The sequence below is a fragment of the Manis pentadactyla genome, chromosome 4, assembly GCF_030020395.1.
Source record: "Manis pentadactyla isolate mManPen7 chromosome 4, mManPen7.hap1, whole genome shotgun sequence".
NCBI classification, from domain to species: Eukaryota; Metazoa; Chordata; class Mammalia; order Pholidota; family Manidae; genus Manis; species Manis pentadactyla.
The window spans coordinates 178,872,451-178,886,453 of NC_080022.1; the positions used below are offsets into that span (position 1 = coordinate 178,872,451).

The 14,003-nt window shown below is 48.2% G+C and overlaps 1 protein-coding gene across 10 annotated transcripts in view; it reads left to right on the forward strand.

The window, feature by feature from the left end:
• Positions 1-14,003, forward strand: part of ARSG (arylsulfatase G) — a 146,506-nt gene that overhangs the window by 39,920 nt on the left and 92,583 nt on the right. For 5 of the 10 annotated variants that reach the window (XM_036899820.2, XM_036899811.2, XM_036899818.2 and 2 more), the window contains exons 2-4: positions 2,231-2,327; positions 2,588-2,769; positions 2,864-2,951. In XM_036899820.2, the coding sequence (XP_036755715.1) occupies positions 2,326-2,327; positions 2,588-2,769; positions 2,864-2,951 (272 nt within the window). In that variant the 5' untranslated portion in view covers positions 2,231-2,325. Of the gene's footprint in view, positions 1-2,230; positions 2,952-14,003 lie in introns of all 10 variants that reach the window. The other 5 variants (XM_036899813.2, XM_036899819.2, XM_036899816.2 and 2 more) reach the window with 3 other exon arrangements.

Consider the following 14,003-nt stretch of genomic DNA (forward strand, 5'->3'; position numbering starts at 1 on the left):
TGCAGTCTTTCATTTTGGGTCATTCCAAAGTGGATTATTGATGAAGAATGAGACAACTCTACTGTTCCAAGCTAAGTAGCTTTAGGAAGAAAAGTCTCCTATGATTGTTGCTCATGGTCAGAAGCCAGTAGAATGAGGCTGGGAATCAACCAGCATGTCAACAACTGTTGGTTAGGCACTCTTCTTGTGCAGGGCTCTTTATTCTAGAAAGAGAGAAGTCTTTGGGGCCTCAAGATCAACAAATACCAGTTGAATCTGATTGAGTTTGAAATAATAACTCTCCTTTTGGAAAACGGAAGAATTTGCATTTCTGAACAATTGATTCATTGGCCTCCAGATGACCGTGACTGTTTACTTGGACTTCCTTTTATTTTGATTATGTATTTGCCCATCCTTTTAAGTTTATCTAGGTCTTCCAGGATTTACATACCTCCAACCACCCCCATGCACTTGGGTTAGCCACGGGCTGGCCGGCCAGCTTTATCAGCTGTGCGTTCCTTCCTCAAGGACAGGGATGCACAACTGGAAATAGCATCTAGTGTAACCCCAGCCATAATAGCATCTTTATATATTACAAAGTGCTTCTCCTTTAATCTCTTCCATGGGTTGGGTGTTCACCTAAGGTTTTTATTTGGTCCAGACATTCAAGTCTGTGTCTCCTTTCTAACCTTGCAAAGTCAAGGCTTTTAAGTGAACGAGGGGCAATATGCTTTACTTCTGTGCTTCCACTTGCAAGCCACACTTGAAAGCATAACCTTCAATTCCCGTCTTTCATAATTCAACCTGACTTACTGCTTTTTGTTTGTCCACTGAAGCTGAATTATCTCCAGTGAGGTCAAGCACCAGTCAGACTAACCATCTCTAGGTAGGTTAGTTTTCTTTTAGGACCAAAAGCACAATGTTTTTGTTTGCTAAGCACCTTGCTACTCAAAGTGTGATCCAAAGACCATAAAGAGTAGTCCTCACCAGGGAGCTTGTTAGAAATACATCCCTCAAGCCCTAGCCTTATCTACTGAATCTACATTTAAATAAGATCTTCAGGTGATCTGTATGTACATCCAGTGTGAGAAGCAGTGGTTGAGTATGTCCTAATTTTTAATTTAAAAAAAAATTACATTGTCAAGATGTAAAGGTACACATTTCCATTGAAACATTTTCTTTGGAACTTTTTTCTAACATCTTATTTTGAAAATTTCAAATATTTAGCAAAATTGGGAGTTCTACAGTGAGCACCCATATATTATCCACCTAGATGCTACTATTAACTTTTTTTTTGTTAACTTTCATCAAGAATTTTATATAGAAATACTAGTTTACGAGCTGGAGGATATTATGCTCAGTGAAATAAGCCAGGCGGAGAAAGACAAGTGCCAAATGATTTCACTCATCTGTGGAGTATAACAACGAAGCAAAACTGAAGGAACAAAATAGAAGCAGACTCACAGACTCCAAAAAGTGACTAGCAGTTACCAAAGGGGAGCAGTGGGGAAGGGCGGGTGGGGAGGGAGGGAGAAGGGGATTGAGGGGTATTATGTTTAGTACACATGGTGTGAGGGGTCATGGGGAAAACAGTGTAGCACAGAGAAGGCAAATTGTGAATCTGTGACATCTTACTACACTGATGGACAGTGACTGCATTGGGGTATGGGTGGGAACTTGATAATATGGGTGAATGTAGTAACCACATTGTTTTTTCATGTGAAACCTTCATAAGAGTGTACATCAATAATACCTTAATAAAAAATAAAAAAAAAAGAAATATTAGTTTGCAGCATGACCATTGGAAAGAATCATGTGTTGGTAATAAGGTCTCACCCTTTCTTCTAGAATTCTCAGTGGGTTTGATCAGGTCACAATTAGTTTGGGAATTTCTTATGAATCAGATAAGCATGGTGGGATGGTGGGAGTTGGGGGCACCTGGATTTTGTAGGGTTGGGTGCTGGTCCTTGCCCCAGTCAGAACACTGGGCCTCAGAATTCTCATCAATAAGGTGAGTGGGTGCAGTGATATCATCTCTAACGTGTCTCCCAACCCTATGATTATAGGTTCATTGAAAATATTATCGTTATCATTATTTCTCAGGTGGAGAAACTGATGAACCAGTTAAATATTCGAATAAGAAGGAAAACATGTGTTGGCATGAAAAGTGGTTATTTCCTAAGCTACTGAGTAAAACACAGCTGCACTGGCATTTTGGACTCTGTTTTCTTGTCAATTTTTGTTCTTTCAGGAAACCTCACAGAAACATGAAGCCCCCAACCATCTGGAGCTCAGAAACTCATTTGCAGCTGACTGCGGCTTCTAGAACCTCCAGGTGTTTTGCAGATGTGAGAATTTATCCTGCACTCGCCAGCTGGAGTCCTGAACAGATGCAAGCCTTGTGCTTTGGCTCTAACATCCTGGAGCACAGAGAGGTCATTTTCTAAGTGGCCAAAGAGTGGTTGTTGACACTGATGTCTGATTGCTGCTCACAGCTGGTCCTTTTATGGAGCTGCCGTGGGGAAAGAAAATTTGGGATTGTATGTTTCCTGACTCTCTCGAATTAGGATTCCAGAAGAAGGCCTAATTTCTGTCTCCATCCCTGTAGGCACCACCACCACCACCAGCATCTTCTTGCAAACTCCACCACTACTCTCCAGGGACTCCCAGCATTGAGCAAAAGGGAGCCCCCAGAAAAGTCCCCAGCCGTGGCCCACCACCACTCCAGACAACCAGAATCCTCCCCTCCCCACCATGGGCTGGCTTTTTCTAAAGGTTTTGTTGGTGGGGGTGAGTTTCTTGGGATGTCTCTATCCTCTTGTGGGTTTCTGCTTCAGTGGGGAAGCAAGAGGCCAGAGACCGAATTTTGTGATCATTTTGGCAGATGACATAGGGTGGGGTGACCTGGGAGCAAACTGGGCAGAAACGAAGGACACTGCCAACCTTGATAAGATGGCTGCAGAAGGAATGAGGTGAGTCTTGAGGATGCCAAGCCAGCGTCTCTCTGTATGTCTTGCTCTGACTCTTGTGGGCAGGTAGCAATGTAAAGCACTTACAGAGCAATTGATGGGTCTGTGTTGATTTAATCAATTGATTGAGTGATTTGTCTTGAAGCCAGTAGAGTATTATGAAGAAATCCATCCATCTGTCGGTCCATCCATCCATCCATCCAATAACATCTTTCAGTGTGTGTGTGTTAGGAGATGGGAATTCAGAGGCAAACAGGGTAAAAATCCTTGCCTTCAAGGTACTTAACTGTTTGGTAGCAGAGATAGATTAAGAGGAAAGTAGGAACTACAATCTAGTGCCCAGCCTGCATCAGGAATTTTTGTCTTTGTGGGGGAGGGCGGGGAACCCAGCCTGAGGCTCAAGGGAGAAGGTGACCTTTGAAGACTAACTGAGGGTCAGTGAGGCACATGAAGGCCAGAGGACTTATTTGTGAGCAGACAGGGCTTATGGGTCCATGTCAGGCACACTCAACCCAAAGGGACCGCAGAAAGGGATGGGGTGTGTGCATCTGAACAGGTTGAAAGGGTTATAATTTTTGGTCCACATGAGCAGCCCGTTTCCCTGCTTAGATAGAGAGCACATATCAGGGCTTCCAGACTTCTGGGTATCCTCCTCGGTCTGATGCTGATCTGCTGGCCAGCTCAGACGCGGTCTGCACTGGCCTGCAGTCCTCCATTGGGCTCGGTGTGAATCATTCCAGCTGGCTGGTTAGGACAATGCGGGGGTATCTCCACCGTTCCAGCCACTTGCATCCTCAAGCCGGGCGCTTCCCTTGAGACAGGGACCCCTGGGGTCCCTGCGTTTGGTCTCACCCACTCCAGTCTATCCTCCTCGCCTCAGCCAGAGTGAACTTTCTAGAAACACTTTTGCTTCCAATCCTTCAAAGGCATTTTGTGGTCCTAGGGATCAAATGCAAACAGTAGCTTACAAGCCCAGCCCATTCTCCACTCCACGGCCCTGCGTGGCCCCTTCGGCCCTCCGACAGTTGCCCCCTCCCTTGGGCTCCCCCTGTGGGGTTCACCCCTCCCGCTGCCCTTTCCGCTTCCTCTGTTTTGTCAGTTCCCACCCACCGCTCGGGGCCCGATTCCGTAAGAGGTCCCAGGAAAGCTTTCGCAGGTGCTCCGGCGTATCTGCCTTCGCCCTTGCTGCTCTCCGTGGTGCGTGTTTGACCCTCTGGGTGCCCGGGTTGGATTGAATAGTGTCCCCCGAATTCTTGGCCCCCTGGAACCTCAGAACATGACCTTACCTGGCAGCAGTGTCTTTGCACGTGTCCTTAGACATCTTGATGACGTCGTCCTGGATTTAGATGGGTCTTAAACCCAGTACTGAGCGGTAGTGACCTCATGACAAGAGGAGGGGACACAGCGAGACGCGCAGAGGAGAAGCGGACGTGAGGCTGGAGGCAGCGGACGGACTGATGCGCCTCCCGGCTGAGCTGCCGAGGACGCCGGCGACCCTGCGAAGCCGGCGGGGAGGCGCGGGCAGGATCCTCCTCGCCTTGTGATTTCACCCTCCTCCCTCCTGAACTGCGAGGGGGCAAGCTGCTGTCGTTGCAACGCTCTCATTTGGGGTCCTCGCCCCGGAAGCCCCCCGGAAATCCATACAGCTTCCTTCTTGCTCTGGGCTTCAGGAAGTGAAAGGCTTTGTCTCTTCCTCCGCCCTTGTACTCCCAGCGCCCAGCACAGTGCCTGGTGCGTAGTAGGCAATTCATAAGTATTCGCTCATCGATAAGCGGACTTGAGGGGTTCAAGATGCCTTGAAGAGTCACTCCTAAGTTTGCCCGTCAGAACGTTTTTCTGGGGAGAGAGTTCATCCATAGCACTTACCAGCCCCTCAAAGGGAGCTGGGTTGCCAAATCCCTAAGAACATCTGCTTTTAGTGTCCAGAGGTTTGTGGGGAAATACCCGGCTCATTATTTGAACGGAGAGTTGAGAGGCCCCGACATCCTCTTAGGAGCTGTTCCCACCAGCGCGCTCTTACCCTGAGCAGAAAGGGCATCTCCAGGACCAGATGCAAACGCAGTTTGGTGGGCTCCCCTATTTTTTTCTCCCCTTGATGAAAACACTCCCTCCGTCTGAGCGTTGTGATGGAGGGGGCCAGGCAGGCGCGGAGGGGGCCAGGCAGGCGGCCCTCTGGTCTGGTGTTGACAGCTTTTCACTCTGTGCTTTGTTGACAGGAAAGCGGGCTTCCTGTGAGGCCGCGGGTTGATTCACCGCTGGCTTCTCCCCCGGCCTGCCGGGGGGAACCGTAACTTTCGGCAAGGACTCTTATCGGCAGACAGAGTCAAAGGGTGACTGGAGAAGGTATCTTTTGTATCATCTCCTTTTTATTAGTGTGTTGGTTTCCTAGGACCGCTGAAACAAACTGCGGCAAACTAGGTGCTTTAAAGCAACACATATTTATCCTCTCGCAGTTCAGAGGCTGGCAGTTCTACATCAAGGTGTCGGAAGGGTTGGCTCCTTCTGGAAGCCTTGAGGAAGAATCCCTTCCACACCCCTCGCCTAGCTTCTGGTGGCTGCCGGCACTACTCCGGTTTCTGCCTCTGCTGTTAACGTGGCCTGCTCCCTGCGTGTGTGGCTCTGAGCTTCTCTCTTCTCATAAGGACACCAGTCATTGGCTTTAAGGCCCAACCTAATCCAGTATGGCCTCATCTCAACTTGATCTGCAAAGACCCCATTTCCAAATAAGGTCATATTCACAGGTTCTGGCTTGACATGAAATTTGTGTGTGTGTGTGTGCGTTGGCAGGGGCGTGGGGTGGGGGCAGCACTGCTATTTACCCCAACAATTAGCTGTCTGTATATATCTCTGCCTCTGTTCCTAACACAGGCTGTAATACAACAGGTGCTCCGTAAGTATTCACTGCTTTGAAGACTAAATACCCAGCTTAAGAGGGTGAGCTCCAGTCAGATGCTTGGGTCAAATCTCGGCTCTAAGAACTGTCCACCTGTGTGACCCTGGGCAAGCTACGTCATCCCTCGGAGCTCTGCGTTCCTCTTTTGTGAACGGGGGACAAGGGTGGCACCCATCTCATAGGACACTGTGAGGATTAAATAGAATAATCCATGTAAGCAGTTAGTACAAAGCCTGGCACACAATGGATGTGGGTTTTATGTTAGTGGTTTTTTTGTTATCATTATTAGAGATAATATGCATTTGAGTGGTCAGTGTGAACTGGCTGCTTTGCATAATGAAAGGTCTAAATGATAAATCATGGAAGGTAAAGTGGGGCTCCAGGAGTAACAGGGTTCCAAGTCCCTGCTGATGTCTATTTGGACCATGTGCACTGGGCCAGCAACTGTATTTGGATCGAATGCCACAGCTGCAGTAATAGCCAATCTGTCCTGAGTCCTTGCAAGGTGCCATGCTCCAGATATCGCTCCATTTAATTCTTGCTAGTCCTCCAATGCTTTCTTCTTTCACAGATGAGGAAATCAAGTTCAGGTAACTAGTCCAGAGTTGGTGAGTGGCTGAGTCAACATTCCTTCATTCTGGAGCCTTATCTTTAAGAGCTGGGAGAGAGGGGAATTAGCAAATAGTATCCTTCAAGGCCTGGACAAGCTCTGCCAGGGGGTCTGTTGAAGAAGAGGAGATTGGCATCTCAACATTTTTCCTCTCTTTGGGACTGGCAAAGCGTCTCTGTGCTGTCCAGGTATAAGAGGCAGTCTGAGAAATGTGGTTTAGATGCCACTCATCTGAGAAGTTGGTACAGCTACTGGAGAGGAGACCCAGTCAGCCAGGGATGTGTGGCTGTGAAGGCTTCAGATGCCCATGATCTCACTCTGCCTACTCCGACTTCATCTCCCAGCCTCCCCCCAGGCTCCCAACATTGCTGTTATTTGTATTCTTCGAACACACACTTTGCCTGCCTCAGGGCCTTTGCACAGCACAGGCTGCTCCCTCTGCATTGGCTCTGCTGCACTGATTTCCCCCATGCGCCCCTCTCCTGGCTGGAGGGTCATGCCTATAACATCACCTCACTCTGTGCCCTGATCCCCAAGTTCCCCCAAACTGGGCTCAGCTGTCCTCTCAGGATCTGCTGGATTCTGTCATTCCTAGACCAAGTCCCCAAAACAATACTTAAATGTCTCTGTGATATTTCCCTCTACTTCCCTCCAGCACACACCATTAGTTTTTTTTCCCCCAAACTGGTGATGGTAGATGCAATTTGTCAATATTGTGGAAAGAATAGGCATGATTCACAACATAATTGTGGTGTTGTCATTGTTGCACAAAACAAAAGGAATCCTTGGGGGTAGAAAAGCAGAATCTTCAGTGCCTTGATTTTGGCATTTCTTTTAAGACTTCCTAAACTCCATTTACTGGGAGGTAAAATAGGGGTTGTGGCTGGAAAGCCCACAGCCTTGAGGGTTGCGGCTGAACTGTGTCATTTACAGTAGCTCACATCGAAGAGCATCGCCATCATAAATCATAGAGCTGGTAACTGAGGCCAGAGAGAAATGAAGTTATAGCCAGCTGACATGTGGGGACAAATTATCTAGTTCCCCAATTCACAACATTAAAAACAATAAGCAATTTACTTGTGAAAAAAAAATGGAAGTGACCACAAAGCGGCAAATATCTCTTCCTCAGAGGGCACATGTTAAAGGTAGTGCTGAGGGACTACAGGAAAAGGCTCCCTGGTGCTCAGTGACTGCCCGTGCGTGCACGTGTGCACAGCTGGGCAGCAAGGCGTCTCAACCTGTCAGTAGGTCCAGCAGCCATGTTTTTCTCTTGACCCTGGGGGCTGGGCATTATGTTGTCAGTGTCCTGTGCAAACCTCAGCTGGTTTTGAACATTCGAAAGTTTAAAAATTATAAGATAACCAGAAGAAAATCAAAATGTTACAATTTAAGGAAAAATGCCTTGGCCTTAGTAATCAACTGAAACTTAAACTTTTCAAGCAACTAGAAAAGGGGAACTGCAACTTGCATTGCAAGAGGGGATAGAGAACTGAATTGCACACACTTTAAAAAAGAGACAGGGACAACGGTATTACACCGGCATCTCTTCCTGTTCTTACAGCAGTCCGAGGGGCAGTTACATCATTTCAAATCATCACAAGAACCCAGGAAATGACCTTGATAATGCAACAGGAGTTTGGAAAGGCTGATGCTGGTTTCACTTGTGATGAACAACTAAACTATTTCTTGAAAATTCTCAGATTGGGAAATAACTCGCATAAGTCTTCTCATTGAGTGACTGGAGTCAAGCAATGACTTAAGATGTCCAAACCGGGGTTTGAGCATCTGTATGGGCACGACCACCCCCCCCTCCACGCCTCCCTCTCTTACCCTCTGCTGCCTCCCCTGGTCCTGGTCTCTTGGGGAGAGAGACGGAGGATGAGTAGTCCCAGCCAGCAAAGCCCAGATACTGCCAGTCACTCCATTCGTCTGCCAGGCTGACAGTGCACTGGACAGAATATTGTAAATATGTTTGCTTATGTAAAATGACTTCCTTCCTGCTTCACTCCTTCTCTGTCCCCAGTCTAATTTTGAGTCAAGTCAGTGCTGCTGAGAGCTATAGACAGTGGCTTAGCTAGGAATCAAAGATCAATATTCACCACTGGAAGGCCAGAGGCTCCCAAGGGCTTGAGGCTGTTTCTAACAACGGCCTCCGTGGGGAATGAATCAATCTGCCAATTCAAACACCTGATGTGATTTTTTTTGCTCTGAGCATTGGCCTTTTGCAAAAATCCATCCACTTGGTTACCTCTTAGGACTTTCTCAGCCATCCTGCCACCTTTAGGATTTTTCAGTCACCTAAAGGAACGTGAATGCCAGGCTGGCACTCAGAGCAGCAAGGGATTGTAACAAGATCTTGAGATCATGGTGGATGCCACGAGAGCCCAGGAAGAACATTCTGAAGAAGACTAATATTGCCAAGAAAAAGACCCCACCCCACCATATCCAGCTTTATCCCTGGCCCCCCTTCCTGATACAGACACTCAGATTCAGGGTTGAGGACCCTTATCAGGGAGCGATTCTCTTCTCCCTGATACTAACCTTCCCCATTAACTCTGAGATGTTTGCTTCTGGAGGGCTCACTTTGTCTTCTTGTAAGTCCTTGGCACCACCAGCCACCAGATAGGCAGTTTTACCTCTTTGCCCTCTGGTAAGGTCAAATAGACTTAAAATGACCATGTGGCATCCATCCACCAGCCGGGGCAAGAGGAAGCCTAAACAAAGGCAGGTCCTACCCTGGTGGCACTTTTTAATAGATGGGGACATGAAGGAACACAAAGGGCTAGGTGGTGTCCAGTCTTAAAAAGGAACTGAGATGTTAACCAGGGGGGCCTGGGCACCAGCCTGCTTCACAGTGGCCATTCAGAGTCACCTTTCCAGTGACCATCATTCTTTCTCCTTTTAAGCTTTCCAACTATAGACATTCAACAAGGAATCTCTATGAAGCACAGGTGATGAGCTACATGCTGGGAGGCCCCAGCCGGCTCTGCCCTTCAGCGGCTTCCAGCCGGGTGGTGAATAAACACAAGAAAACCAGCCTTTAGAAGGCAGAGGGCAATGTGCCGTAGGAACAGGAACCTGACACAGCCCCACCCCTGGGGCTTCTGTCACCCAGTTGGAGGAACTGAATTGATATCCTTGGGGACAGAATTAGCACATTACTTACACACTGGTCTCAGTCAAGAATGAGAAAGTTTGCACTGGGATTCTGCCTTTTTGGTGATAAAACTCAGAGCAAGAAGCATGTTAAAAATAGTTTGAGGGACCATGGGAAACGTCACACCATTTGTCTAGAGGGCAGCCGAGGGGTCGTCAGTTAAACTCTGTTAGAACCTGAAGGCTGAGGCCTTAGAGATGAGTAGGAATCAGTCACGGAGGGGAGGAAAGAGCGTTTCAGTAAAGCGTGAGCGAAGACCCAGAGCTGGAAGGTGCCTGTCCTCTCAGCAGATACCCAGTCTCCCCAGGCACTGCCCCAGGGGTGGGAGTACATCTGTGACCCTAGTGAGGAGAGGCCTTCATTCTCCCGGGGCTGGCATCCTGGTGGTTGAGTATGACTGGGCGAGGAAGTGTGAGGCCGGCCCCTCCAGGGCAGCCGGTGAAGGGCATCGTGTGCACACTCAGGTGTTTGGCCTTGATCCTGAAGGCAGTGGGGGCCCCGAGGACCCAACTCCTCAGGCTGCCCTGGAGATGGATTGCTCTAGCTCACCCATGGGTGGCTGGGAGGGAAGGGGGCACACTGCAGGAACCTCGGGGGTGGCATGGCTCAGGGTTGTGGCAATGGGAGAACTGTCCACTCTAGGAGGCGTTGAGATGTGTGTGTCTTGTTGTCATGTACGTAATGGGGTCTTCCTTTGAGTGTGAATGTGTACACGTCCACAACAAGAATGCGAAAAGGAAAGGGGGAGTTTGCATAGGATCATACCAAGCTCAGCTGCTGAGAATCTTTTTGAATAGAACAAGAATATAAGTGGATGGATGGATGGATGGATGAATGGGTGAATGGGTGAATGAATAGATGGATGGATGGATGAATGGATGGGTGAATGGGTGAATGAATGGATGGATGGATGGATGGATGAGTGAATGGATGGATGGATGGATGGATGGGTGAATGGATGGATGGATGGATGAGTGAATGAGTAAACAAAACACACCAAGTTCACTATTTTCTTCCACATATGCTTGCGGTTTACAAAGTGCCGGCATATTGGTTTTCTATCTCAATGATTTCATCTAACAACCATCTGAGGGGTGACTCAGCTGTCCTTCCATTGAACAGAAGGCAGCATGGAGGCTGGGCCGAGCTGGTTTGTCTAGGTCTTATGTCTGTGTTTTTCCAGTTCTCACCTTCCACCCCATCTGTCTACCCACAAAGACCACAGCAAATGATTTTTAAAACCTATTTCCACCTCCAAGCCTTTAAATTATGAATGGAATAAAGATAGTTTTTATTCTAGTCACACAGCAATTTAGAGAGTTGCCCCAGAAGGCCTCATCATCTATTTTAAATTCCTTATAAATGAAAGTCGGACACGCTTAACTTCCATTGTCATGTTTCTCCAGGGCTTTCGTGGTGATGGTTCCAGAGCCAAGGGTCCCTGATTCTTAATACGTGTAATTTATGCAATGGCGACTTGCTTTGGTTCCTTTCTGACTGTGTCTTAATTTGCGTTGATTGTCCTGTTAACCGGCTGCTGAAACGTCTGGTTCTGCATTTCCAGCTTCACTTGACAATGTATTTTCAGGCTCTAATTAGGACCCCCGTTGGTGAACTGGCCTGAGCCTGCCCAGATAGATTTGGGGAAAAACAAAAGCAGCTTTCCAAATAGCAAGGCCATTTTATCGCTTATTAATTGGCCTCTGCCACATGGAGACAGAGGACGGCAGGGGGAAGGAGGGGACGCACGTGCAGGGCAGGTCAATGGTCTATGTGGGTGGTGGTGGTTTTCTTGGGGGGTGTATAGTCAGCGCTCTCCGGAGACTTGCAAAAAAAGGAGATTCGATTGTTTCTGAGTGTTGAAAGCCATGAACTTTAATGCACAGCAGGGGAGGAATTGAACCCTAAAAGCATCAGCTCAAGCGATTATGTGAAAAATGGACTGATGTGTTTTTTCCAGTCAAATGACCTGGGTCTTTCTTTTCAAGTTTTGTTTATTCACTCACCAGATTTCACTGGAGCACCTCCACCCCACCCAGGCACTCCACGTGGGCCGGGAGCTGCAACTCTAAGTCTGTTTGCAGAGAACCTACAGCCTGGGGAGCAGCTCCGGGGTACATCTTGTAGTAGAAATGTGCTGTAGCTATTCCCAGGATGAGGGCCTTAACACGCCCGGGGAGACACCAGTCTTAACGTTAAAAAAAGGCAAGCAGGGGTGGCATCAAGGCAATGTGTTCTTGGCACCGCTCAGGAGTATTAGTCAGCTCAGGCTGCTATAACAAATTCAACAGAGAGGTGGCCTAAGCAATAGAAATTTATTTTCCATAGTTCTGGAGGCTAGAGGTCCAAGATCAGGTTGCCAGCACGGTCAGGTTCTGCTGAGGACCCTCTTCCAGCCAGCCTCCTCTCGGATAGAAAGGGAAGTGGGGTTCTAGTTGAGCAGGCCTGTGGTCAAGTTCTAGCTCTCATTTCCTAAGTGTGGAGGTCTCATCTTCCATACAGCATGGTGATTAGACAGAGTAAGATGCATCTGCCTTCATGTCAGCTGCATGGTCTTGGGAAAGTTACTTAAACTGTCTTGGTCTCACCTTGCTTATCTGTAAAATGGGAATTCTGAGGCTTTGAAATAATATATGTGCTATGATTAAGGTAGTAGCCACTTGATAAATGGTAGCTGTTTTTATCACTATAAAACAAACGTAAAGTTAATATCTATTTACTGTCTCAGCTTACATGTAACTTCTTTTGAGAAGTGCTTGCTTGCCCAACACACGTGTACACCTTGTATACTTCAGAATACCCGGTACTTACTGTTCTTGGAGCCCTTCCCCGGGTTGGAAGTATCCATCTCGCTTACTGAACCCCGAGCAACTTGAATGCAGGGATTTATCTTGTTCACTGTTATACTCTGGGCCCCTGTTCCATTTTATCAACAGTGTGATAGCCAGGAGTCTCTGGTTGTAAGTGACAGAAATCCAGCTCAGCCACCCTAAGCACAAAAGGGGCCCCCCTTTGACTCCTGGACTAAACTCGGAGAGACTGTCTTCCGTCTGGGATCCTGGACTTGCGTCTGAGCCAGTGGGTTCCTTCTTTCAGACTTCTCCATGCAATGGGAGATGTGGCCCCTGCCCTTCTGGGGTTATATCTTTACAGCTTGAGAATCAAGGGGGAAGAGAGAGTTATTCCTCACTCTCTGGTTCAGAAAATTACAGGTTGGACTTAGAGTAGGCCTGTTTGGGTCAGGCGTGGTGGGCCCGGTCATCGGGGATAAGAGGTTGTTGTTCTACTCTGATTAGCCCCACATCAGGGTCTTGGGCTCATACTGGGGTAGGTGTGGAGCAGGGGAGGGGCATCAGCAGCCTGGCAGGCTTCATGTGGAAGGGAAGGTGGAGAAGTGATGCATGTACCACAGTAAAGTGCAACTGATGGGCACTCTAGTAAGGGCTCAGAGGCTGTCGGGTGAATGTCTGCATTCAGGCATGGAGAGGCTGCAGGGAAGTTTCACACGCTCCAAAAGTCACAGTTAAACTCATCCACCTGTGGGCTAAGGAAAGATTTTGTGACAACAGTAGGTTTTGAAGGATAGGTAGGAGTTTGGAAGGGCAAGAGGAGGGTCAAGCGTTCTGCACTGAGATAGAGCTGAGTCGCAGTGTTGGGTTGGAGAGCTGTGTGTGGGGTGTGAAGGGGAGGCATGCAGGGTGTTCCAGGAACAAGAGTCCTGGGGGTATGTATGTATCAGTGTCCTGGGGCCACTGGAACAAAGTACCACCAGTTGGGTGGCTTAAAACAACAGCAGTTCATTTTCTCACAGTTCTGGAGGCTTAAAGTGAAGAATCAAGGTGTGGGGCGAGTCATGCATCTTCTGAAATTCTGGGATGACTTCCTTCCTTGCCTCTTCCAGCTTCTGGTGGTCCCAGGCATTCCTTCGCTTGTGGCACTGTAAGGCCAGTCCTGGCCTCTGTCATCATACAGCCATCTCCCCCATGCGTCTGTCTTCATGTGGCTCTCTCCTCTCTGTGTCTCTCCTCTTCTTCTAAGGATACAAGTTACATTAGGCTAAAGACTCACCCTAATCTAGTATGACCTCATCTTAATTAACTACATCTGCAATGACCCTAATTCCAAATAAGGTCACCTTCTGTGGTACCGGGGTTAGGACTTCAACATATCTTCTTGGGGAATACAGTTCAACCCATAGCAGGCAGCAGTGGCTCAGAAGGCTGGAGAGGCAGGCCGAGCCAGAGCATGACGCATTTTGGTGGCCAAGCAGGAGTCACTGAAGACGTGGGGTCGGGGGGCAGCGTGGCTCATCAGTGTGCCAGCGTGGGCTGGAGGGAGCAAGCCTGACCTTTCAGAAGGTCACCGGAGCGATTCGGGTGCAGGACAGCAGCCCTG